We start from the raw sequence: 24,287 nt of genomic DNA, 5'->3' as shown, positions 1-24,287 counted from the left end.
GCTTCCACTGGCCCAGATGGCTGGTGAGGAATGTGATTCGACCAAGGGCAAAAGGTCTGGGGAGGCTTTTGCGCAGCTCCTCGGGCTTTACGCAAACTGATCAATGGTTTGGCTCACGGCGACTCAAAGTACCGAGCGAATAGGATCTCATCCATGGCTAATTCCACGATTATGACAGCGATGAGGAAGGTTTGAAGCTGACGAGTAACGGTCAACGCTTTGCAGTTTGCTTTTCCAATTCTTGTCAGGATGGTGCTGGTTCTTCTTCTCTTGCCAGTGTCATCACAATCAATTAGATGGAGGGAAGAAGAGGGGTTTTGGAGGGGAAATGTATCTCATTGTTGAGATGGCAACCCATCATTGGTTCAGGTCGCAACTGCCTCCATCCTTGATCTCGATCAGAATCTGAGTGCTCAAAACTGGAAACTGCGTCAGTCGTTACTTCCATTGGACAGACTGTCAGGCGAATGGTTGATATGGTCGGCCAACTCCAATCAGAGACCACGTTTGAAGCCGGCAACTACATACAACATGAGAATGCTAAATTGAGATACGAAGTGAATCGCCCGACCATGGAGCTTCACAATTCAGCGAATCGCCACCAATCAACGCAACCCATTGGCGACTTGCAATACAGCATCGGAGAGGGCATTGGTCCGTTCAAAATCACACACTTGGTCTCTCAGTTTGTGCGCCATGTTTTGCAACACGACGCGCGCGCACAAGATAACTAACTACTATATTTCGAACCATGCACGGAGTAGTAACTTGCAAAACTCCAGCGTTTACGAGACTTATTGTTAAAGTTGGCTTCAATCTTGCGGCCTGTTCTGGCGATACGCGAGACAATGATATAGTCTATGGGAGCTTTGCTGCAAGAAGCGCGCGTCAATGCGAGGCATACTTGTTGCAGCTGCCCTCTCTTTCTTGTTGGATGGGTTGACCTAGCTACCAAACGGCCACTAGACCACCCAATGTTCAGACAACATAGTACGGGGAACACACCATTGGCTCGCAGGTGCTCCTATGAATAGGCGCCACCGATATTGGTTGCTGAACTACTTACACAGAGGAACATCGCGAACCCGCTTTGCGGACCTTTCTAAGGGATATAACTTCCAAGGGTGGGTTGACTACTTGCTTCTGGATGAATCCAGGCCTGGTCCGCCCAGCGCATCATCAAACATAAAGATCATGCAGAGTTGTCCAGTGGTTGCAAGAGCCCACGACGCATCCGCATCATTGCTGTTGTTTCCTATGCCGCGCGCTCAATGTTTTTGATAATCTAAATAAGTCTATTGGTAACGGCTATTGAGAGATGTCGATGTCTGTTACATTACCCAAAATAGATTCGAACATGAGATAGGTAGGTGTCTATTCCGTCGGATTGGTGGAAATATGGAGGAATAGCTGTTGTTATGTGAGTCACGTATGTATCGACGATAGGTTGGTGTTTGCTACTCATTAACCTGACCTATATGAAATTTTAATTATCCTAGGAGAGGTCAATCATGCATTTCTGAATGTATAGAGCGACAGAGACAACCAGGTGTCTGTTGGAAATAATTGCAACCCAACTTATGGTGCAAAACTCAATTATTCGATACTCGCCAGTCATATTATTCAGGCCGGCAAGAAAAGAGCAAATAGTCTTGAATTGCTGTAACCGTGATATCATGACGTCCCAAGAGCTTGGTAGGGTGTCGATCTAGGGTAGTGATCAGACCACGTATTACATGAAATAATCGCCAGTTCCATTCCTATATATACCTAGGTAGTCACAGTTATAATCTAACACAAAGCATAAATGATTGTTTTGCATCAATATTCTATGCATGGTAAAGGTTACTGTGTTGCATACTAATGATTAGTGGACAACCGTCCTTTTATCAATGTTAATGCTTGTACAATAAGAAAAAAGTTCATCGTCTCAGTTACAGGAAATCTCGCAACTTCCTCCCAAGGAAGCCAGATACATACCAAATTATATTGCTCAGGGCACATCGAGACGTAGATGAGATATACTTTCGGTGTTTACTGTCAAGCCCATATCTCTTCTTTAGATCGAATAAGTCTACATTCATACTTTCGGTGTTATGATTTTCATAGCTTACTAGTAGGCAGTCCTGGCGCCGTCACTTACACTGTAGTACCTGAACTTGCAGATAGGAATATTTACAGTGGTTCAGCAACAAGCGCCTCAAATAGCCCATAACCTACAGATATACACTGCTAAAGACAATTTGAGAGAGCGTGTTCGATTAAATTTTTTTGTATTTATAGAATGGTAAGGATGCATGAGGGAAAGATTAATAATTATTCTGGCATCATTACAGCTCAAACAAAAATGATGACTGAGACACAGCGCCACAATGAAATCCAAAGCCACAGAGTGCCCGACCCCACCTGGCAACCACGCCTTTCCTTGTTTGTTTTGGTAGGTGGTTTAGGTAGTTGGTAGGTTGGTCCTTCTTATGCAAGTCCAACAACCAGCTCATGTCTCAGCATTCAAACTATCCCTATCGGCCTAAACCTGCCCAACATAAGCCCTGTCGCAGTTGCCTCTCTCAGCTGGAGCCTGGGGCATGATCGTTGCCTGCCTTCCTGCCCACATTGATCATCAGTCGCGACTACAGCGTAATCGCGCCTTCCGGTCCATCTCCCCCACCGTACCGTCCCGTCTACCCGCGCTACCTAAGGTTGATGCCCGGTCGGACAGTCCGGTTAACTGATGGCTGAGGTAACTTTTGATCGCATAATCTTGAATTTGTTTTAACTAAATTTGCCTTCAGCCTTTTCCTCTAAATCCGAAACAACATCGACAACTCTCTTTACGCTTTGTCGATATCCAGCAATAAATAGTACAGACAGGTACACACTCTGTACTCTACATATTGTAATACGCGACCTCAAAGACAGGAGATCAACTAGCGTTTCCCTGCCTATCCCCGATTTAACGACCCTGGCTCCGTCATAGGCACCCCTCTTGGCCTCACTTGACTCTCTGACCCTCCCCTCCGTTACAACTCATTACATACCAGACTCACAGTTACAGCAGCACTTTCACTGGAGCCAGGCTACGTACTGTTTGCCTAGGTAACTACTGTACAAGGCTACCACCACCTGCTGCTGTTAGTCACCCTCCATCAAACGCCAACGCCACCCTTTGATTTCTGCTCCTTATCCTCAGACATTCTTTCCATCCTTGGTCTTCTTCCCTCAATATCTCCCTTCAACCGCCACGATTCCCCCCACCACGAGGAAGCGAAAGGCTGCTGAGGCGACGATTACCTCTGCCAACAGAGACGAAGTACCCAACAAGAGAGTCATCGCCTCAGCTGCCCTCTCAGATAAACACGCGCTGCCTCCAACTCCAATAACCACTGTTAGCAACCCCATGGATTCTGACGAAGAATACATGTCGGCTCTCTCGACCGACGACGAGATAATGCAAGACGACAGCGGCGACGAGATTTCAGCAGGAGATGGTACGACTTTTGATACTCCAGACACTCCCTCATATCCCATCATGACAGTTACTAACCACCGTGACATCACAGACTTTGACGATGAAGAGTTCGACGAGCCTGATCCCGATTTTGGCCTTGCCAAAGATGTCGAAAAGAAGAAGAGAGCCGCCCACGTGGTGTCATACAAAGTTTACGAACCGAGCGATATCCAGAGCCAACAGGATGAAATGATTGGCGAAGTCAACATGATTCTAGACATGCAGAAGGAGGATGCTGCCATTCTGCTCCGCCATTTCCGATGGAATAAGGAACGTTTGCTAGAAGATTACATGGACAGACCAGAAAAGGTTATGGAAGCTGCTGGATTGAGCAGCACCACGTCCAGCTCACCAAAGCTGGAAGTCATCCCTGGCTTCGTATGTGATATATGCTGTGAGGACGATGATGGCCTCGAGTCATTTGCCATGAAATGTGGCCATCGCTACTGCGTCGACTGCTATCGTCACTACTTAACACAGAAGATCCGCGAGGAAGGTGAGGCTGCTAGGATCCAGTGTCCCTCTGATGGATGTGGCCGCATCCTCGACTCCGCCTCGCTCGATGTTCTCGTTACTCCAGCGCTGGCGGGCCGATATCAAGAGCTTCTCAACAGAACCTATGTCGAAGACAAGGACAACTTTAAGTGGTGTCCTGCCCCAGACTGCCCCAACGCCCTAGAATGTGGTGTAAAGAAGAAGGATTTGGGTAGGATTGTTCCTACTGTCGAATGTCGATGCGGTTTCAGATTCTGCTTTGGCTGCCCGAACCCAGATCACCAACCAGCGCCTTGTGATTTGGTCAAGAAATGGTTGAAAAAGTGTGCCGACGACTCGGAAACCGCCAACTGGATCTCGGCAAACACCAAGGAATGCCCAAAGTGCAATTCGACCATCGAAAAAAACGGAGGCTGCAACCACATGACATGCCGAAAGTGCAAATACGAATTCTGCTGGATGTGTATGGGACTCTGGTCCGAGCATGGAACCAGCTGGTACAATTGTAACAGATATGAGGAGAAAAGCGGTTCCGAGGCTCGCGATGCTCAGGCAAAATCTCGAACGTCCCTTGAGCGCTATCTACATTACTACAATCGCTACGCCAACCACGAACAATCAGCCAAACTCGACAAGGATATTGCCCAGAAAACCGAAAAGAAGATGGTCCAGCTTCAGAGTGCTTCAGGCATGTCCTGGATTGAGGTCCAGTACCTCAACTCTGCATCCCAGGCTCTTCAAACCTGCCGGCAAACTCTTAAATGGACATATGCCTTTGCATTTTATCTCGCTCGAAACAACCTGACAGAGATTTTCGAGGACAACCAAAAGGATCTTGAGATGGCTGTGGAGAACTTGTCTGAAATGTTTGAGAAGCCCATTACAGAATTATCTGACCCCAAACTCAAAGTTGATATTATGGATAAAACGTCATACTGCAACAAGCGTCGTGTTATCCTCCTTGAGGATACGGCCGAGAACCTGGCAAATGGTATCGTACCCCCCTGAATCCCGCCATACACTTCCACCCCTTCCTTATTTTTCCATGTTTACTAACTTTCTTATGTGCGTCCAGGCGAATGGAACTTTAACGCAGATCTTTTGGCTGCCACTACCTCTGCACCTGTTCATCGTCGCTGAAGTATGGATGCAATACAATACGATTTTCATCGGAATTTCGTATTCTTGCCAAGTAAAGACAGCATTCATTGTCGTGCTAGACACAGGGAAGCTATGAGTTGAACTCCCAGTCCTTGCCATGTCGCCAGCGTGCGGCCAAGATGATTGGCCAATCAACGATCTACTTGTCCCTTGGGCAAGTATACGCTCAGGCAATCCTGGTATGCAGCATTTAGTTAGGACATGGAGGTTTAATCTCTACCTACAAGGTGTCATCCTGCTATATGACTTCCCATGCATTTGCCCCATTGCCCCGATTCGGCACCACTTGTCTCGACTTACTGTTTCCTACATTTTATGGTCAGTCCTTTTCTTCCCCTGCTTCAGAAGATAGGACAAGCATGGAATCCTGGCGTTGGCCCGTTGGAGGTATTGATTGGCGTGGAGCAGGGGGGTTGGTATCTTGATTGAGCTGCTGGAACTAGGAAGAACTCGGGTTATAGACTTGTTATGGCATGTTATTTCCAGCGGTTCAGGATATGGGTTATGATATTCAATAAGCGGGTACGTAAATGAGAACTGCAATCACATACATGCTCGTCTTTTAGATGTTGAGATTGACTACAGTGTTGCATACTGCTACACATGAAATCTAGAAGAGCAAGCCCTTAATAATCTGTTTCTTATGAATGTATGAATGTCAGTCAAGATCACCAGCTATGGCACCACCGTACTTGAGAGTCCAAGTTGGGTATTATTCTAACTAGAACCTCGGAGGCAAGATATTTTGCCAAAAACGCCTATTTGATATTCTACCTAATCCTTTCCGGGGGCTTCTTCCATAGTTCAATACACACTAGTTCCACAAGACTCCAGTTCCATCCATATTCTGTTCTCTTCGTACAGCTCAGCAAATCGTGCCGAAGCCAAATGATAAAAACGGGGGCTAAAAGCAAAAAGAAACTGAGGGATAAAAATGCCCGGTCAATGCCATCATTAAGACAATTCTCGACTCAAGCAGCCGACAAGCTGCAAAGTTACAAATATCAAAGCGAATCCTAGGTTCTATGCGAATGCAAAGCGTGAAAGGTTAAGCTTCTTAGGCGGAAGGTCAATTTCGTCGTCCTCATCTTCCTCATCACTATCGGGGATGATTTGGTCTTCACTCCCACATTTATTGAGGTCTGCAACTTCGTCTAGATTGACCTTGGGCAAGGGCACAAATGCTGGATTGACGGGCACACCCGAGAGGAATTGCCTATCGAGGCTATTGCGTGGTTTAGGCAGCTTGGGTGACATTGGTGCGTTCATGGCACGAGCACCCAGACGTTGCAAAGGTGTCATGCGAGAAGCAGCTGTTGATGGTGCTGTTGAAGGAGTGGAGGCTGCACTAAAAATGGAAGAGCGTTGTGATGTAGTGGAAGCAGGCGTTTCTGTTGGCTTGGAATAAGAAAACTTTCGAATATCCGGCCGAGCAGGGGTGGAAGAGGTTCTTGGCAGAGACACGGTAGACGAAGGTGGAGGCATAGAGTCATCGAACGATGATAAGGGAGTCTCGTCATCCTTCATGAACGAGAGCTGGCTCCCGCTTTCCACAGTCGTTGTTGAAGTCTCTTGACTGTCCTTTTCTACAAATACCGAAACACCGCGCTTGATCTTATCGGAGGGCTTCCAACCGTCAAAATCGGGCAACGCCATAAGCGCCTCATCAAGCGAATCATCGGACAGGAGATAAGCGTCGCTCTTCGTTCGCCTTGGACTCCTCCGTGGCTTGGACACTGGGAAGAACTTGCTTTTCTGTGGCGGTAAAGCTTCATCAGGCCCCGTCTCATTATCGTCGCATAAGCGCGCCTTCTTGGGCGGTCGATTGGCAGGATCACTTGACGGGACAGCAGACGAGCTTGACTTGATGCCCACAGAAGACGTACGCCTTGTGGTAGCGGTAGTGTCGGTGAAACTGTTGAGCAGTTTGGAGACGGGCTCAGTACGACGCCGGTGGAGTTTTGGTGATGTATGTGTAGAGTTGGCCTCTGGCCTTCGCGAATTGCTTGGTAAGGGCCTAGTTGTCTCGTCCAAGTATGGCCTGGGAAGCGGGAAAACACGAGGTACCAAGCCTCCTCCAGTGATTTGCAAAACCCTCTGGGGGTCGACCTCGAAGCAATTGGGGTCCATCTCGCCCATAGGTATACGGCTGTGCCCCCTGAAGTAGGAACTGATGGGTTTCGTAGCAGGCGGGGGTTGATCCACGGCACCAGTCGCCAGCTGCGAATGCCTTCTCTTTGAGGGTGTCGTTGTTGGGGCGCTAATGATCATGCTCTTTGTGATTGGGTTCATATCGCCTCTGGCAATGGCACGAGCCGCCTCGGGCTCTACAAATGCACCGATAAAGGGCATCTCCTCTGCAGTCCGTGTTCCGTCCAGGTCTGTCAGGTGAACCAGCTCGCGTTTGGTAGGACAGAACACCCATTGATGCAAGAATGTCAATTCGGCCTGATAGAACTGCGTCAGGTAATTTTCCGACACCCGCTTGCCTTGAAACTGGACCATGCGCACTATTCGCTCCGGGACTTTGGTTTTGCGAAGCATACGATAAGCCGTCTTCAACCCAACGCCTGGTAGCCCATCAAGATAATCGCATCCACTGAAAATGGCCATTCGTCGAAACTCTGTATCGGACCAGCCAGTTAATGAGACTTCTCGACAGGCGCAAAAGTCCTTGCGGTTGATCTCTAAGCAGTTGCCATACTGGTCCAGCTTGGTCAGAAGCTTCTTGGCCCCAAAAACAAGCAGATCCGAGTCGTCAGAGATGATGCCGTTGATAAGACCCTGCCGTTCGAGGTACACGAGCTGTGCATCGGCTTCGTAAGGGGCAACAACGTAAGGGATATCGAGCTTCTTGAGCAGTTGAATGAGAGCCGATGCCATTTCGGGGGTAATGTCGATACACTTTTGAAACTCTTGCGTAGCCTGCGCAGGCTTTCCAGCTCGCAACAATTCCATCGCTGCCTTCTTTTTCTCATCTCTTTTCTTTGCTCGGGAATCTTCGGTGGCGGCTTTGCTGGGAAGAAAGTCACCGTCGAATACCATGTATGGTGTTATACCAAAATGACGAAGCATGCGAACACGAGTCATGGCAGCATTCAGGTACCTTTGCATGCGTCAATACAATATGTTAGTATACATGGAACATGTGTAGACTTACTTCTGGGTTGGCTTATCTTGACCAAGCTCCAGGGCACAGCAGTAGGCGGCACGATGGAGCCAACCATACGCGTCGACACCGAACGTCTGGCCATGATACTTTTTAAGCTCAGTAGGCTTCTGAATTGACTTGAGAAGGGGGAGAAGCCCTTGTCAAAATGTTAGCATCATGGTGAGGGAGAGCTCAAGTTGTATAGTAAGTCATACCAGATACACCCATATTGAACAATGAGCCGCGTGAAAGATGGTGGCGACAACAGACGGTTGAGCTTTACACTCGCTGCCCCAGAAGGAACTTGGGCAGCTTCAAGCCAGCAAGGATTTTAATTGCATATGTCAACAATCGAACATGGGGACAGGCTGTTATAAGATCTGTTGTGCTGTAGTGTACAGACGCGTCGAAAGGTTGATTGATATTCACGCGGTGCAGGATCGTGCAGCAGGGGTTGAATATCGATGGCGATACTGTTTAGACTGACAGACAAAGGGCAAAATAGTCAGGAAGGAGCCGGGGTCAAATAATTCAGCAAGCAAATATACAAACTAATCGACAATCTTATCGGAAGGCACGAGGTGAGGTCCAAAGCCAAAATTGTGGTTTGAAGTCGAGGCGTCCTAAAGCGGGAGAAATATTTTGGCTAATCCCATATGATGGTCAGCACCGAGGTAGGTACCTGTCGTAGTACGTAGGAGGCGAGGCACCTAATTTAGAGTGCTTCCCCTCCAGTCCATTCGCTAGAACGCGACCCCCTGGAAATTGCGACACTACCTGGGCGCGTTAATAGGCCCGCCGGCGCGATGCTTTATTCGATGAACCACTGTAGACCCCTGGAAAGTTAGTTCCCGCTGCTTCCCTAGCAACTCGAGATCCACCAAGACTGTATCTTGAGGAACTTGACATTCTCAGATCAAATTCTACGCCGTGTGTGTCACTGAGAGTGTGCTGCATGAGAGGCAGAAATTGAGCACCCATATACTCTAGCAATATGCTCATAAAATTATGATGATTGATAAAATAAAGTTTTTACCGTGAATAACATATCATGCCCGCTCTGCTAGGATTACACCAAACGTCGTGATGTACTTATTCGTCGTCAACATCCCGATGGATTTGTTGATTGAAAGAAGTACCTACCAATGGCACGGAGATACGAAGGCAGACTCTACAGCTTTGCCGTAAATTAAATTCGAAGTCTGCTTGCTCGGTTGACTTGATAAAGTTGATCAGTAAAAGTAAGGGTCCTTCTTTAACCGACATATATCCGCCACCTTATTGGTTCTTCGTATTGGCGTGGGTGGAGCACTAAAGCTTCCTTTCCAGGCCAGAAGAAAAAATCCTTGCTAGTCACAGCAACGACAGTTCTTCAGAAAAAAAGCCTGCAGCTCTTCATCTTTGTTTCTAAGGAATAAATTCACAATTCTTCAATATGCCTACCACACTTGATAAGACACGCAAACAAATCTCAAAAAAGAGAAATGGCGTCGTTAACGCCCTTCATGAAAAGTCCAGAGACTCCATGCGTCTTCACAAGGCCGGTGTAAGAGATCAGCGTATTGAGAAGTTGGCTGCGGCAAGGGGCAAGAAGGAACAACCACTTGGTAAGCTACACCCGGTTAACCCATCCGATTTTTGAAGAACTTATCTAACACAGCAGCAGTTAGTCGTGTTGCTTTCTTCCAGCAAGCCCTGAGTGTTAAAGACAGAGAGAGCAATGGTGCCCCGGAGATTGAAGAGGTTCAACGAATGATTCACAAGTGAGCATCGTGATGAACATTTCAATGAGGAAACACTGACTGAGGTGACAGTTTCGTTCATCAACACGATGAAGAGTACGACGCAGTTAAGAAGACCCGCCGTTCCGGTCGACCTGCGAGTGTCAAGGAGGACCTTCTCAAAGCCAAGATCAACCTCCTCGAGGAAGAGTACAAGGGTGGATTCAGTAAGTTTCTGCGGTCTCACAACATATGTCGAGTTACTGACCTTGTCACTAGTTATTCCTGATCTCTTGGACAGTCACAACGTCAATGTTCTTCTCCTTTGGGAGGGCTCTTGGTCATATCTCACTCAACTAAAATGGATCAAGGTCAACAGTGAAGGTCAAGTGCGATCTACAGCCTTCCCTTCGGGCGGCACAAACTGAGCATTCTTCACTGACAAAGAATGCCTTGATGAAAGAGAACGAGCACCATTTGGCAGGTTTACGTGTGCTTCGACAAACTCGGCCAAACTTACTACCTCAGGACTATCTGAGAAACAATGGGCTGAGAGTAGTAAGGTCTTTGGCTGTCCATTTCCAGGTACCCAGATCGAGGTTCTAGTGACCATGCAGCGAAATTTCATATTTTTGGCTATGGTGTACCACTCTGGGATTATCAACCACATAGCGAGTTTTCAGAATAGCCGTCGTGAGTCACGAAAGCAAAAATGGCCATGGCACATCGTCAGTTATACTGAGCGGAAGCAGTGCTATAGAATGACCAATTTCGAAGGGCTAGGAAGGGCAAATATGTAACACTTCGATAACTGTTCTAACCGCTGAGTGGTTCGAATTACACGTTACTGGGATCTTGTCCGATAGTTTCAGAGCTCTAGCTCAACACCCACATATATACCACATAATGAGATACGAATTCGAAATATTGTACACTCATGTTATTCTAAAAATCTCATTCCAACGAATGTTTCTTTATAAGTGAATCCTTGCCTGAAGCTTTTCTCTTCGCCACGTGATAATGATGCCCCGCTTTGGCCGGAAAGATCGTCCAGTCTGGGTTCAGTAAATTGTTAGCTGAGCCCGCTGAGAACTCGTCGTCCCCAAAAATTTCGAGACGAAGCTTTACTTTGGAAGCTTCTATCACTGTCTGTACCAACATCACTTGATTCCAACTCCCACGACGATATCTCATTTCTTTGTTTCTTCATATAAAACTCTCCTCCTATTATAACCTCCATCCTATAATCTAATCATCACAATGTTCTCTGCCCGCAACGTTGCCCGATCGGCGCCCCGCGTCGTCTCCCGCCTCTCCGGCGCCGCTCTGCGACAGACTGCCCGTCCCAGCGCCTTCATCAAGGCTTCTTCGGCTCGGCGACCTGCCCAGGCCGCTTTCTCCACCACTGTTTTCCGAAAGGCCGCCGAGAACGATGGCGAGCTTCTGGCCAAGCTCGAGAGCGAGATCAAGATCGAGGAGGACATGAAGGCTGATGAGCAGGACCCTGCCAGCATCAAGGACTTCCTCAACAACAGCGCCTTTGAGCTTATCGACACCCCCGGCCAGGAGGTTGTCAAGCTGGTCCGCAACTTTGGCGAGGAGAAGTGAGTTTCTGCAATCGCAATTGGCCTTGGTGGGGACCGTGACTAACACCAATTCTAGGATCACCATCAGCTTCTCTATTGCTGATATCACCAGCTACGACCCTTACGCTGAGGAGAACGGCCTCGAGGAGGAAGGTTTCGAGGATGAGGGTGCCCAGGGCAGCCAGCGCAACGCCCGCGCCAACGAGGAGCTCGAGGAGGAGCTCGATGAGGAGGCTGAGGAGGAGAACGCCGCCCCTATCAACCTGTCCATCGTCGTTGAGAAGCCCGGCAAGGCCTCTGGTGCCCTCAACATCGATGCCACTGCCCAGGACGGCCACATTGTCGTCGAGAACCTCTTCTACTACGACGACGCCAAGGTCGCCAAGGTCGAGTCCCCCGAGGCCGCTCAGAAGCGCGCCGACGTCTACCCCGGACCTCCCTTCGGTAGCCTCGATGATGACCTCCAGGTCCTCATGGAGCGCTTCCTCGAGGAGCGTGGCATCACTCAGGCTCTTGCCATCTTTGTCCCCGACTACGTCGACGTCAAGGAGCAGCGTGAGTACACTCGATGGTTGAACAATGTCAAGGCTTTCATCGACGCCTAAGTGGTCGATTGTGTTGGAATAATGAAAAGTTTTTCACAAGAGGGAAGAGCGGAGGAGTCTTCGGTTCAGAAATGATGTGTAAAAAATAGGAATTGCCACTCTTGTTGTACGATAGTATAGGATCCACCGAGATCAAATGCATGTTAAGATATGTGTAACGATATCATGTTGACTCTACTTTGCGTGCCCTTCCATCATATGACAATGTGAATGATTATCAGAGCTTAGTTCAGAGCACTTTGATGTGAATAGGTAGCGTGGCTGACGAATGTGAATTGTGACGAGAATCTTGCTATCTAGTTCAGCAACAATCCCAAGACTCAAAAACTCCCACAACTCCAAGTAACGAGTGCGCAAGCCCGCCATGCATCCACTATCGGGGTCTATCAAACTCTGACACAAAGGCCACCCCCGTGCAACTCTCTGGCGCAATAAAACTCTATCCCAGTAGTGTCATTCTGACACGGAGAAAGTCCAAAGGAAACCAACTTCGTATAAAAATTCAAACGATTGAACCTTTCGAATTCTCTTTCGGTCGTTCATGTTTGCAGACCAAGTCCGCCTCTAAACCACAATACAATTCAAACCTAGAAAAATACCTGGGGCAAAGGGCTGTTTTACATAACGCCCTCGAGCGACCACTCACCCTTCTGGGCTCTGTCGAGGACCTCCCGACCCTTGTCGGTCAGGTCGGGCTTGCCGTCGTTACCCGTGACATGCTTGAAGAACACAGGTTGCCATGTCTCCTTGTTGGCCTCACGTTGGCGGGCCTTCTCGCGTTGAGCTTCTTCCAGCTCGACCTTCACCTGCGTGGCCTTGCTGAATTGTTTGGCGTGGATAGCATCTGTGACGCCACCCCAAAGGGTCAAGGACTCGTTGGGTAGCTGCTTCTCTTTGGGAGGAACGATCTTTGGTGCAACGTTAAGGGGTGTAATATCAATGATAACAAACTGCTCCTCGACAGGGACGGATTTCTGCTATGTGTTAGTTTTGTTGAATTCTCAGAGATACCTTCACTTACAACAGGTCTGGGGCCGAGAGTGAAAACGACCCTTTCCTTCCATGGCCCACTCAGTCGAGCGAGAACATCATCTTCAGGAACATCCTGTACCCGTGACTTGTCATCGTTCTCGGGGTCGTACTTGAAGATGACACCGTCGATCTTGTTGGTTGTGCGTCCCAGCCAACCTTCCTCCACATAGTGCAGAATAGCCTTGATCTTGGTCTTGGGGCAAGTGATGTAAGCGAACTCGCTGACTGAGACGCTCAAAGCCCCACGGAGCAGGCCGCCCAAATGCGCCGCAGGGTGGGTAAGCTGGTAGGTCTCACCATCGCGCTTTTCAAGGGTGATAAAGATACCCATGTTGTGTTCACCAGGGAGGACCTTGACAGAGGTACCTGTGAACTTGGCGGTGATCTGGTCGAAGCCTCGGGCAGTGATGCCCTTTTCAGGGCAGGTGACGTTGAAAGCGCTCACAGGAGGGTGATGCGATGTCTGTTCGGTGAGATACGAAACACGGACGAGCTTCTCGTCCGTCGTGGTGCCATGTTGAGGCACAGAAAGCGAGAGGTTTGAGTTGTTCTTGCTGCTCTTAGCTGATGCCTTCAAGGCAGAAAGTCCGCCCTTGGTGCTGCCTTTCTCTTGTTTGAGGTTGGATGTGTCGATTTTCGGGGCGTTGTCTTCAGTTTCCCAATTGCACTACACCCTGGTTAGTATCTACGCCATTACAACAGTCGCTTGCTTCCTCCTTCATGCAAGATCACGCACCCTAAAGAATTCACCAAGGCATGAGTTGTAAGGCTTGCATGGTCTTCCCTTGGCGTACTTCAGATCCTTGGTCAACCAGAAACGCACGACCTCGAGCATGCGATCAAGAGGCTCGTCGGAGGTGCCCATGGCAACGAAGGCATTAGGGGCATCGATGTAGGTCCAGTATTCCAGGTTCGGGGTGGGCTCGAGCAACTGCGACGGCAGCGAGAATCTAACTGCTGCAAGGTCCGAAACGCCGATGAATCTATCATTTTAATGAGCGGTCAGCATTGGAATTCAAGGGGCAGTATCTCGCATCATCAATATCGCAAGGTCGACAGTTGATCTGGCGGTGCTTCCATCGCTTACTCCGTTGTGTACGGAGCGGAGCCGGTATCCGATCTCGCTCGCTAGGGCGGTCCCTGGTTCCCAACAAAGCGGTGGAAGCCATCGCAGAACGGCACTGTCGCCGACAAAAGGTGGTGAGTCTCTTACTTCTTCAAGATACCCAGAAATGTTCGCAACTTGGAGGTATCGCTCTGCTGCTCGTCAGGCGCATCGACCGTGGGTGGCGGTACCGATGACGACATGGTTGTTGATAAGCTGGACTTGGAGATAAAAGATGCTGAGTGCGGTGGTGGACGTTGTTATGGATAGTGCTTCAGTCGTGAAGCTCGACGACACGTAGCGGGTGATTGATGCGACCGGGGTTGCAAAAGCCTGCAAACAAAGGAAAATAGAGGGAAGAAATAGTCCTCGAGGATGTAGGTAGGTTTCGGAAATGGGATGGAGGGAAGAAAAAATAAAGCGAGCCTTAAGGTTGCAGACTGAGTCGCAAAAGTCAAGAAAGGAAGCGGGCGGTGGTGACGTTGGTTTGGCGGGGTGGGTTTCTGGGTTCTGGACTCTGGGCTCTGGACTGCAACCTGGAGGGACAAAATGTTAGGAACTGCTAAGGTTGGACGGCTCGAGGTACCTAGCTCGACAGCCTATCCATGCGCATACAACAAGTACCGCGCGCCCTGTCGTGCTAGGGTGTTTGGTAGGTCTCGATCCAGGTGGCTAGAACCTAGAGATCCATCCATTGGAACGTGCGTCGACGACTCGGGATTGGTGGGCCCGTTTAGAGACAGTGGCAGTGTATTGTTAAGAAAGATCCAATTACAGTTCCTACAAGAGACTATTATCTGGAGTATGTAATGAATTAACTGCATGTCTATGATTATGCACCTTAGTAATTATATCCTTAAATCTGCCGTAAACTACTGCATGTTTCCTCCTTAGATTTGTGCTACTTCAAAGCGAAGCTACGGCATATGATCGACGCATGGATTAGTACTGCTCAACCACCACTTGAAGCGGTCCGTAGCACCCTTCCATCGTGCCTGGGTAGGCTGCTTCATCTCCTTAGCAGCTCCAAGCCTTATTAAACCAATCATCAGCACACATGGTCATTTCAAATAATCCGTTGGTCCAGTCATAATCTAGTTGGGTTTGGACGAGACTGAGTTTCTTTCCTCAATGCAACTGCAAACTCAAACAGTCGCCAAACAACGTAAGCACGAGGGGTTGCTGAGCCAGATCAGTGGTGTCAGCTTACCCTGCGAAAGAGGTTGCCATAGTTCTTGTGACTTGAGTGCCCATGATGAAGTATAATCACATGGATACAAATGTGTGAGAGTTTGAGATGGTGTCAAGTTGGAACTACACTACAACAACAGCCTGTTTTTTCCTCACACCACATTGTCACTAATCCAAAAGATCATAGTAATTATATCCAAGATTTTTATTAATTTTAAAACAGACCTGAGACTTTTTAGTCCCTTTCTTGTACTTCTTTTGTATACAAGAATTGTGCCCGACTAGGATATCTCAATTGCAAACCGAAATCTCAACTCATCCAAAGACGAGGAGACCAATCGACCGGTTGGAAACACAAAATAAACAACCTCGTCAACACCGCAAAGGAGAAAAAGGTTCTTTCGGCTCCGTTTGAGCGGTATCGTAAATATTATCGTCCCAACCTCCATGCGCACGATAACCATGTGTCCTACTAATAAATACAGTTATGCGCCTCCAAACACCTGGCGGAAGCCTCTTCGTTATTCTAAAAAATGCGGTAAAAGTGCCTCCAAGTCCTGTTTTTTCTTGGGTATGTCCAAGCATGCCAAATCGCCCAAGCGCCTTAAACATCGAGTCGCCTTGCTCTAACGAATTGAGCAGCAGCAGCAGCAGTGTTGTTGTAATAATTGTTAAACACTGTACATGATCGCAGAAAATAGTATCATAAAATCATTAGGAAAAAGCCGGGAAATATGCCGAGCAACGTCTTATTGCTGTTGCTCAGTGACCCATGCTGTGTCGTTGATATACGAGTCCCAAGAAGGCTCCTGCTCATCGGTGGAATACTTGGTAGGCGTCGCGAAGTTGGCATCGTCCCAGTTCATTGTGTCGGGATCGGGGTACTTTCCGTAACCAGTATCAAGCTCACTATCCTCTTCCTTAAAGTATTTGGTATCCTCGCCATAGTGGAATGGCTGTTGGGCACCCCAATTCTGGTGTTCGCCATAAAGCGTGGGGTTGAAATCGTTCATGCCAACGCCACCCAAGAGCATCTTAGCCTCAGCAGGTAGCTCTGTGGTGAATGCAGAACCGTCATGGCTGAAATCCATCACAGGTGGCGGCTGAACGTTTCCAAAGGTAGAAGCGCAGCGAGACTGAGGCGTCTCGGGGTGAGTACCTGAGCCAGGAGTAAGGGCTGGTGGCGATACCGGACCGTCGTTTCTTGATTCGGTGGGAGACAGGCCCGACATTGAATGATTGCGCTCGTTGTGTCTAGTTGGTTGATGTGGTGCATAGTTGACAGTCTGAAAGTTTGGGTCAAAATGCTGCTCCATGGGGCTCGACACATGGTTATTCTGAGGCTGAGGTACTGAGTAGCCTGGCGTTGACCAACGGTGTGACATTGACTGAGCTTGACGCTGGGCTTGTGGGAAGAATTGAGCAAAAGTCTGGTTAATCTCGTTGTTGCGCCAATCAGCCTCAGTGGCAGATAGAAGCTGTGACATGGCCACGCGGTTGGTAAGGTAAGCGTCCACTCTAGCATTAAACTCGGCGTTGGGAGTTTGCATGTTGGACTTGAGAAGCCGGTAAGATCGGGGAAAGTCGTCATCTTCCTCTTCGTACATCTCCTCCTTCATAACGATTTCTTCTGTTATACGGAAAGCCTTGCCGGTTCGCTTCTTATGAATTTCGCTGGCCATCTTGGCAGATTGGACGCGGGCTTCAATGCTTCGGTCCGCTCTCCTTGAGGCAGCGATATATGCTCGCTCTTGGTTCTCCTCATGGGATCGCTCAGTCTGGAAAAACAGTGTTAGCTGGTTTATCCAAGCACAAGTATATGCATAGAAGGGAGTAAGTGCCTTTACCTTTCGCGCGGGCGCAGGCTTGGCGTTGGGACCACCCATGTTGGCGACGTCAAGGGATCTCTTAGGCATTTTAGGTTATATGTTGCGGCAACGTGGTTGACAAGCCGGTAAGAGCCAATGTAAGTAAACAGGAAACTTTGACGAAAAGGTATTGGCAAGTAAGTGTGTTGGTCTGATCTCGAATACAGGTTACAGTTTGATTCGAGTAATGATGTGTATTTGACGGGACGGATTGTGTAAAGCGATCGATTGATACGTGTCGTTGATTCGTTTGTACTATTTTTCAAAAGGCGAAGCCATAGATCGTGTAGAGATGGAGTGGTGCCAGAGAGCGAGAGGGGAAACGCTGGTTGTTATACAACGCGGCACGATGGCAGGTCGTTCGTTTCCCTGGAACAAAAGTACTTTTGATGTGGAGAGAAAAGGGTTTGTGGTTGAAAGGTAAAGCTCAGCAAAGGTATCACCGAAGAGAGGGCTGGGTTATGGTTTGCATTATATACGGACATGGCAAAAAAGCAAAGCATAGGAAAGCGACATTCTTCGGCAGGTCACAGACACGGGAAAGGCATGTAGCTCGATCCGAAGGCGATCAAAACCATTGGATCGAGCACAATTATGACGATCGATCTCGATCAAGAGCTCACGGTTAGCGCTAGGATCAAGGCACAAGTACCGCCCCGTATCGACGGGAACCTAGCCTGGCAGTAACAGTGCAGTACAGTAGCAGAAGGAGGGGGCCCATATCGAATTCAGGTAGGCTCTAACAAGGTTCCGCATTTCAGGCGTCTAGGAGTCTGGTCACTTACAAGCAAAGCAGTCCATGCTACCTTGGTATCTCCACGACCTACTGGCACCGGCCCTCCTCCGGACCTCTTCTCGTGTGGCTGCACGCACGAATTCTTGTCTACCTAGGCTGATACATATGTACCTACCTCAGGTACATACTAACCTAGATATTGGATTTGTGATCCAAGTGGATGAGCCTTCCCCGCTCCCTCCAGCGGCCAACCACAGTTACCGGAGTTAAGGGAATGCACCACTGTAGCAACGTCTCTTGGGTTAGAGGCATACCACCTCTGGTTTGTTAGTCGAAGGGAGTCTAACGAATGGGCTCGGGCCCGAGTCCGAGCATGTACAGTAGCTTGGATTGAGTTCTGTCGAGTTGGTTGCAGTTTTAGACACATATCTCAGCTGGGATGGACTCATTGCAGTCAAGTTGACTCCATTATGTCAAAAGATTTGCGTCAACCCTTCGAAAGACTGACAGCATCCAGGAACACCAGGTCCATCTATTGAGATTGACGAATGAGGACTCAACACTGTGGGAATTGCATAGCCTCAGTATTTTGATCCTGTGCCGCACTTGAAGGATTTTGAACTTTAGCCTGGCTGCACGCACAGCAAGCAAGATAACGCCTCTCGTTAACTCCCATGCTAACAAGCAGCGCCGAGTTTTGAAGGGGAAAAGGTGAGCCTGCATTTGTTAGCAATCAGGTACTCGATATTTTGCCAGTCCTGGTGAGATTCTCCCACGTTCGTGATCGCCGACGGCAGCCAGCATGTCCCTGCCTATGCCTAGCTCTTCCTTACCCATGTCCTAAAAGGTTAACCATTCGATCCATTGTAATCTTGTCTGGATCGCGGCCATGGGCTTCTATTCATCCGACGGTCAATATTGTCCGAACAACCATGTTGTTGATCCCATAATTCTACCCAAGAAGAACCCTTGATCTTGCGCAAGTATTGTACCCTGTCAGTTGTCTCATGCTATTCTGATCCTACCTGCTGCAAGCCCTGCTTGTCTTACTCAAAAGATTGGTCTCGCCTGACACTCATGCATCTCCTCTGCATAACGAGGGTCCCATATTCTTTTGACCGACACAGCAACCAAGCTAGATGAGATGATACTCTGTGTGTTGCCGTTGTGTAGCAGCTAAAACGACAATACCAGCCAGTGCCAATTCGGTTGCTTGAGACTCTTGACGAGGGTGAGACTGGTGGAGTTTGTTTCGATTCGATGGACAAGAGTGCTGTCCTCTGCAACCCATCGATAGCGTGACGTGTGGGCTAGGTAGGTCGCTCTTTTTTAGACTAGACACTCCGTTGTCAAGACATTTTTCTCTTCCAACCCATGCTTCGACCTTCTCAGGCTCAGAGATCGCGATCTCTGATAATAAACCCCAATGAGAACTAGCAAAACGAAAAACAATAATTCGTTTCAAGTAAAACTTTTCAGAGTTCGCTTTCTTGTTGAAGCATGCGGACCTTTCATTCCGTTGAATCGGGCATATTGTCAAATGTCGATCTGAATGCAATGGGATGTTAGGTTGGGCACCGCATTTGTCCATGTGTATCTGCACTGTGCTGTGCTGTGCTGTGCTGTGTGCTGCTTCCGTTTCCTTGTTTCCTTGTTTCCGTTCTCCTTCTCCTCTTGTTTCCCCATTGGACCCTGCCGGATGGTTACTTTCTGTGCTCGCCAAACCCCAGCTTCCAGTCCCATACTGGGCTGCCTGCATGCCTGTCTGCGTGGGAGCTCTCAGTCTCTCAAGGTTGCGTGGCATGGTATGATTCCCTACCACCACAGTGCTACGGCATCGTGCGGTAAACAGAGGGAAGGGAAGACATACCATGGCTAGCCGTTGGTGGAACTCAATAAGTGAGTGCCAATTGAGGACAGCAACGTGCCTGAGCATCGACCAGGAAGCCGGGGAAGGGGAACAAGATCGGACTCAGATTGATTAATTGATTACCCGATTGATTGATTGACCGACCGTGCTTTGTACTGTACTTGCAGCTAATTCTACGATCCCCTGACGCTGCAATCATATCAGGGCATCGCCAGGTGCTCGTTAGCTGCGATGGACAGCATCATATGGCTGAACAACTGCCGGGGGTGACCATCGCAATAATCGGAGTCGTACCAACAAAGGCCAAATTGGTGATCCAGACAGGCGGAACCCTTGACAGGGAATCGAGCTGCCCCGCCAAAAACACATGGGAAAGAAGGGTAGCCAAGAGCCAAGAGCCAAGCTCCTGAGACAAAGAACGGTGGGGACCGGATCCAAGCGACCAAGTCTTCTATTTTTTGATCAGGTCCAGCTCTGACCAGGGCGCCAGGGCGTCAGGACAGCATTGTGCAACAACTGACACACATACTCAGATCGAGGAAGAGTGAGCTTGGAGTAATGCTCGATACCCGTCTCCCATGACGCTGTTTCCCAGTTCCCAAGATTAGCCACCCTCAGATCTTGGTTCATTCTAGTGCCCGAGAAGTCTCGGAAGCCCATGCACAGTCCAGTCTAGGCGTTGACGGTTGACGGTTGACGTTACAGAGGAGAACTGTGCAAGATTTGGGCTCAAAGTTACACGCCAGTAAAAGTGAGAGAGACCCTTGGCCTGGGTTGATTACAGTCGCCTCCAGGCCCCAGTAGAAAAATTGAACTCAACCGAGCCGACTGGCGAAAGCGAGCTGTCGTACAGATATCGAATCACCAAATCTTCCAAGAACCACGATGAACCGAGCTAGGATCTCAGGGGTGGGGAATGAGATCCAGGAAGTAGTGGATGTGCAGAGCAAGCTACAAGCAAGCGCAGGGCGGGTTTCCTAGGCTTCAGTGGCTTCCTCTACCCGAGAGAGTTTCCTTGTTAGTTGACTGAATCACAAACTAAACAACCCTTAGGTCTCAGACTTTTGCTGAAGTGACCAACCACAGCGAGTTGCACAGCCTGCTCATCCCTTCTTTCTGTTCAAAGGCCTTCAACTCATCCGATCCAGCTTTTCTTCGATCTCTTGGAATTGTTGAATCGCGATCATGAATGAACAACGTGCTCTCTTGTACTTGTCTCCCATCTTTTCTTTGCTTGTGTTTTTGGCCAAGGCTGGCTTGTGATGGAGGAAGAGAGTAAAGCAAAGCGAAACAAAGCGTCTACACCGTTTGCTATTGCGCAATACCTGCCAACAAATACTGCACAAGTCACTGGTTGGTTCATCACAGAGGTGCGTTTGATTGCAGCAAACACTTGATGAGTTGAGGTTGTGAAACTTGATCATATGTGATATCTACGGTATCCATATCGATGTGTTTATAGAGACCAAAATCAGCTCACGGTCTGTGAACAGCTGCATGTCTCTGCTAACGTAGGCCTGCTTTGGACCACAAGACCTCTCTCTGGTTGCATGTTTCTTGGCTCTGTTGATTGTGTTTGCAATGCCGGACCTTTTGATCCGGACCATTCTCTCCGGTGCACATTCCCCATCCGTGGTCCACTGAACGTGGATACTAGAAGGTACACAGAACTACAACGATGCTCTAACAATTCCCCTGGTGCATGCACGACCTGGCGATTTCCAACGCTATCCCGTGTCGAGTTTGGCGCTATCGCAACTCTGTCTCTGCCACGTTTATACGCCACGCTATTCCCCAGTCGCCTTCACTTCAACTCGGCACAAGCCACAGCTAGCCATTAGTTGATGGGAATTAGACGCATCTGAGTGTCGATCCAAAAACATTCCCATCCTTGCTTAACAATCGCAATGCACTTTGTCCTGAGAGACGCCTCAGCATGACGTTTTCTGCACGACAACATTGATTTCCCACGTCTATGGTCCTATAGGAGTAGAGGAGCTAACCCTAGCGCTACTCACCTGCTGTTGTCAGATTTAACAGAACCCGCACAGCCGCCCTACACCCTGATGCTCTGCTACAGTACCAAGACGTGTGAGATATCACCGTGAAGATTGGTGAGAGGCGATTTGCCTCTCATCCTTATTCGTTGCTGACATAGATCTACCCCAGATTTCACATAGACACTGTTCCCAAAGTGCCAAGCTTGGATGCAAGCCTGAGGTTTATTCTTCTTCTCGCAACGAAACCGAGAGAAATTGTTCGTCAAAGGATTTCCCAACAATTCGGAGTTCCTCCGGCTCGAGGTGTGGGAGCCAACGCAAACTCCCGGCTCTTGTGGCGATTTCGACAGCGGGCCTGACTCTTCTGCGCCAGCAAATGTTACCTCGTTGCAAGCAGATTCTTCAACCAGTGGATGGGAGCTGATTTGTAACGCCGGGCATTGCGCAAATTGAAATCACCATGGCAGTCTAAAATGCTTTGATACGATCCTGACTCGACAACGGCAACGCCTCCAGTCGCAACCCTTTCGAGATGCTGAGGCGGATCTGCCATGGGTATCCGTAGATTGGCGAGATCCGTCGTCTTAATCGAGACTGAATTTTTGACGGACCAATTCAACTGCATGGACCCCTAACACGACCCGCCATTCTGTCGAAACCTCTGCCATTCGGAGACCACTACTCACTCCGTGATGCGCCATCAGAAATTCTTCAGATTGCCACCTGCACAGCACCTCCAATTACAAGCGCCGCTCACATGCTTGGAAGAGGAAAGGAAATAAGCACCAGGAAGGCAGAACATCCCGCGAGCGAATGTCTCGGAACAAAACCAGCCCGTGGCTTGTTGTAAGCTGCATGATAATCGTGCCATCCCACGCGGCTCTCTTATCGCCTGGTGGGCGCGAAATCATGTGATTGATTTGACCAAGGACATACCTCGAGTGCATGCCCCTTGACTTTTTCATCCGCCACCACTTGCAGCTTTCGGAGTTGTTATTCCCAACAAACTTGACGCGCGTTTTCTTATTTTCCGAGTGAGATTGCATGTGCACGGCTGGAAACTTTCAGCATCGCGCAGATATGCTAGCTGACGTGTCGCACAACTTACTCAATGGCTTGCGTCCAATGCAGATGGCTCTGCTATCAGTGGCATGGGAAGTTTGTGTGGTAGGAATCGCAGGATATGCCAATTGTCAACACCCAGTACCTAGGGGGTTAAAATCCTTACGGCTTGATTATGCCGGCCGGATCTTTTCTCTTGAAGAGGTTGCGTATCTGGGGCCAAGGTTGATATTCTACCTAGTTTCGTATCAATGCAACCATCAGGATGCGATCAGAAAAGAAGGCGTCGGCATCTGGCTACTAAGCAACGGTCTGCATCAGAGGTTCAAGACGAACCCCTCAGCTTCAATTTAGCCTGGAATTTGGTCAGATCTCCTACGATTTAAGAGCAGTTGCATACCCTGCCGCACCTCCAACCCCTCTTCGCCAAACGGAGACCAGGACTAATGATAGTTTGACTAGCCAGCACACTCAGCAACTATTTTTCGGGCTCTGCGATTGGGGCAGTGGCGCCCCTTCTCAAATACACGCCAGTCACACATGCAGGCGTTAGTGGGTTGTGAGGACTGGGATTTATTTACAGAGTTATAGTTAATGCATGGCCGTTTAACAAGGAATAAACCGGGCTTTGCCAGCCCTATCATAACAAGTCTGGCATCGACATGTCCAGTTTTACTTCCGCGTGGGCCGTGAGAACTGAGAAAAGAGCCGAATGCCCACTTTGATTCTGGCCGCCTCAACTCTACTTGCTTTGTATACAGACTCGACATACGATACGAGTTCAGCAAAAGAGACCCCGAGCTTTGTTTTGCACAATCCCGATCTCAACTGCACATGGCCTTGGGTAAAGCTTATGCTGTGGTCAGAGCAAAGTCTAAGACTATAAGGTTATCAACAAATAACGATATGGTAAGATGAAGCAAGACATCCAGTATGCAAGCAAAAGGATTGAAACTGGTAAAGGGGTTTAGTTGCTTCCCAACAGTTTCGGAATAGCCATGCTTCAGGGTCCATTGCTGGTTTCTTCTGTGACGCGATTGTGAGGAATGGTGAACTGTTTCCTGTCCTCGCGAAATTGTGTACTACAAATCAGCAGAGGGTCTTGTTTGAAATCGAACTTGATATGTACATATGAAGTTTACCTGAGAGATGCTTCCAAGCCCGAATTAGATACACAACTGCTTGATCTGACAACT

The 24,287-nt window shown here is 48.7% G+C and overlaps 8 protein-coding genes across 8 annotated transcripts; 4 read left to right on the top strand and 4 right to left on the bottom strand.

Annotated features, from left to right (window-relative positions):
• Nucleotides 1-2,347: 2,347 nt before the first annotated feature.
• On the top strand, nucleotides 2,348-5,666 carry FGSG_07044 (uncharacterized protein; the record flags this gene model as incomplete). Its single annotated transcript, XM_011328435.1, has 3 exons — nucleotides 2,348-2,437; nucleotides 3,137-4,994; nucleotides 5,079-5,666. 3 exons carry the CDS (start codon nucleotides 2,348-2,350, stop codon nucleotides 5,141-5,143), a joined length of 2,013 nt encoding a protein of 670 aa, XP_011326737.1. The 3' UTR covers nucleotides 5,144-5,666.
• A 521-nt stretch (nucleotides 5,667-6,187) lies between these two features.
• On the bottom strand, nucleotides 6,188-8,543 carry FGSG_07043 (uncharacterized protein; the record flags this gene model as incomplete). Its single annotated transcript, XM_011328434.1, has 3 exons — nucleotides 6,188-8,270; nucleotides 8,325-8,472; nucleotides 8,531-8,543. The coding sequence occupies 3 exons, from the start codon at nucleotides 8,541-8,543 to the stop codon at nucleotides 6,188-6,190; spliced, it is 2,244 nt and encodes a 747-aa protein (XP_011326736.1).
• Nucleotides 8,544-9,750: 1,207 nt separating this feature from the next.
• On the top strand, nucleotides 9,751-10,464 carry FGSG_07042 (uncharacterized protein; the record flags this gene model as incomplete). Its single annotated transcript, XM_011328433.1, has 4 exons — nucleotides 9,751-9,922; nucleotides 9,982-10,078; nucleotides 10,130-10,263; nucleotides 10,316-10,464. 4 exons carry the CDS (start codon nucleotides 9,751-9,753, stop codon nucleotides 10,462-10,464), a joined length of 552 nt encoding a protein of 183 aa, XP_011326735.1.
• Nucleotides 10,465-11,183: 719 nt separating this feature from the next.
• On the top strand, nucleotides 11,184-12,550 carry FGSG_07041 (uncharacterized protein). The gene is made up of 2 exons (XM_011328432.1): nucleotides 11,184-11,640; nucleotides 11,699-12,550. The coding sequence occupies exons 1-2, from the start codon at nucleotides 11,297-11,299 to the stop codon at nucleotides 12,225-12,227; spliced, it is 873 nt and encodes a 290-aa protein (XP_011326734.1). The 5' UTR covers nucleotides 11,184-11,296; the 3' UTR covers nucleotides 12,228-12,550.
• On the bottom strand, nucleotides 12,500-14,760 carry FGSG_07040 (uncharacterized protein). The gene is made up of 4 exons (XM_011328431.1): nucleotides 14,473-14,760; nucleotides 13,996-14,242; nucleotides 13,249-13,926; nucleotides 12,500-13,201 (listed from the first exon to the last, which is right to left on the bottom strand). Exons 1-4 carry the CDS (start codon nucleotides 14,565-14,567, stop codon nucleotides 12,845-12,847), a joined length of 1,377 nt encoding a protein of 458 aa, XP_011326733.1. The 5' UTR covers nucleotides 14,568-14,760; the 3' UTR covers nucleotides 12,500-12,844.
• Nucleotides 14,761-14,913: 153 nt separating this feature from the next.
• On the top strand, nucleotides 14,914-15,767 carry FGSG_13048 (uncharacterized protein; the record flags this gene model as incomplete). Its single annotated transcript, XM_011328430.1, has 4 exons — nucleotides 14,914-15,166; nucleotides 15,259-15,335; nucleotides 15,518-15,529; nucleotides 15,696-15,767. The coding sequence occupies 4 exons, from the start codon at nucleotides 14,914-14,916 to the stop codon at nucleotides 15,765-15,767; spliced, it is 414 nt and encodes a 137-aa protein (XP_011326732.1).
• On the bottom strand, nucleotides 15,746-17,864 carry FGSG_07039 (uncharacterized protein). The gene is made up of 2 exons (XM_011328429.1): nucleotides 17,403-17,864; nucleotides 15,746-17,333 (listed from the first exon to the last, which is right to left on the bottom strand). The coding sequence occupies exons 1-2, from the start codon at nucleotides 17,439-17,441 to the stop codon at nucleotides 16,305-16,307; spliced, it is 1,068 nt and encodes a 355-aa protein (XP_011326731.1). The 5' UTR covers nucleotides 17,442-17,864; the 3' UTR covers nucleotides 15,746-16,304.
• A 1,430-nt stretch (nucleotides 17,865-19,294) lies between these two features.
• Nucleotides 19,295-19,963, bottom strand: FGSG_13047 (uncharacterized protein; the record flags this gene model as incomplete). The annotated part of the gene is made up of 1 exon (XM_011328428.1): nucleotides 19,295-19,963. One exon carries the CDS (start codon nucleotides 19,961-19,963, stop codon nucleotides 19,295-19,297), a length of 669 nt encoding a protein of 222 aa, XP_011326730.1.
• Nucleotides 19,964-24,287: the final 4,324 nt, after the last annotated feature.

Source organism: Fusarium graminearum, chromosome 4, assembly GCF_000240135.3.
Source record: "Fusarium graminearum PH-1 chromosome 4, whole genome shotgun sequence".
Taxonomy (NCBI): domain Eukaryota; kingdom Fungi; phylum Ascomycota; class Sordariomycetes; order Hypocreales; family Nectriaceae; genus Fusarium; species Fusarium graminearum.
Note: the sequence above shows the minus strand (reverse complement) of the source record. Positions and strands in the feature narration are given on the sequence as shown.

Bases quoted from the DNA above. Each gene is read 5' to 3' on its own strand.
- FGSG_07039 (XM_011328429.1), bottom strand. From the start codon at position 17,441: ATGGGTGGTCCCAACGCCAAGCCTGCGCCCGCGCGAAAG. The intron at 17,334-17,402 runs GTAAAGGCACTT...CTGTTTTTCCAG, and splicing joins AGCCTGCGCCCGCGCGAAAG to ACTGAGCGATCCCATGAGGA.
- FGSG_07040 (XM_011328431.1), bottom strand. From the start codon at position 14,567: ATGTCGTCATCGGTACCGCCACCCACGGTCGATGCGCCTGACGAGCAG. The intron at 13,927-13,995 runs GTGCGTGATCTT...ACCAGGGTGTAG, and splicing joins GCCTTGGTGAATTCTTTAGG to TGCAATTGGGAAACTGAAGA. The intron at 13,202-13,248 runs GTAAGTGAAGGT...AACACATAGCAG, and splicing joins CTCTCGGCCCCAGACCTGTT to AAATCCGTCCCTGTCGAGGA.
- FGSG_07041 (XM_011328432.1), top strand. From the start codon at position 11,297: ATGTTCTCTGCCCGCAACGTTGCCCGATCGGCGCCCCGCGTCGTCTCC. The intron at 11,641-11,698 runs GTGAGTTTCTGC...CACCAATTCTAG, and splicing joins CGCAACTTTGGCGAGGAGAA to GATCACCATCAGCTTCTCTA.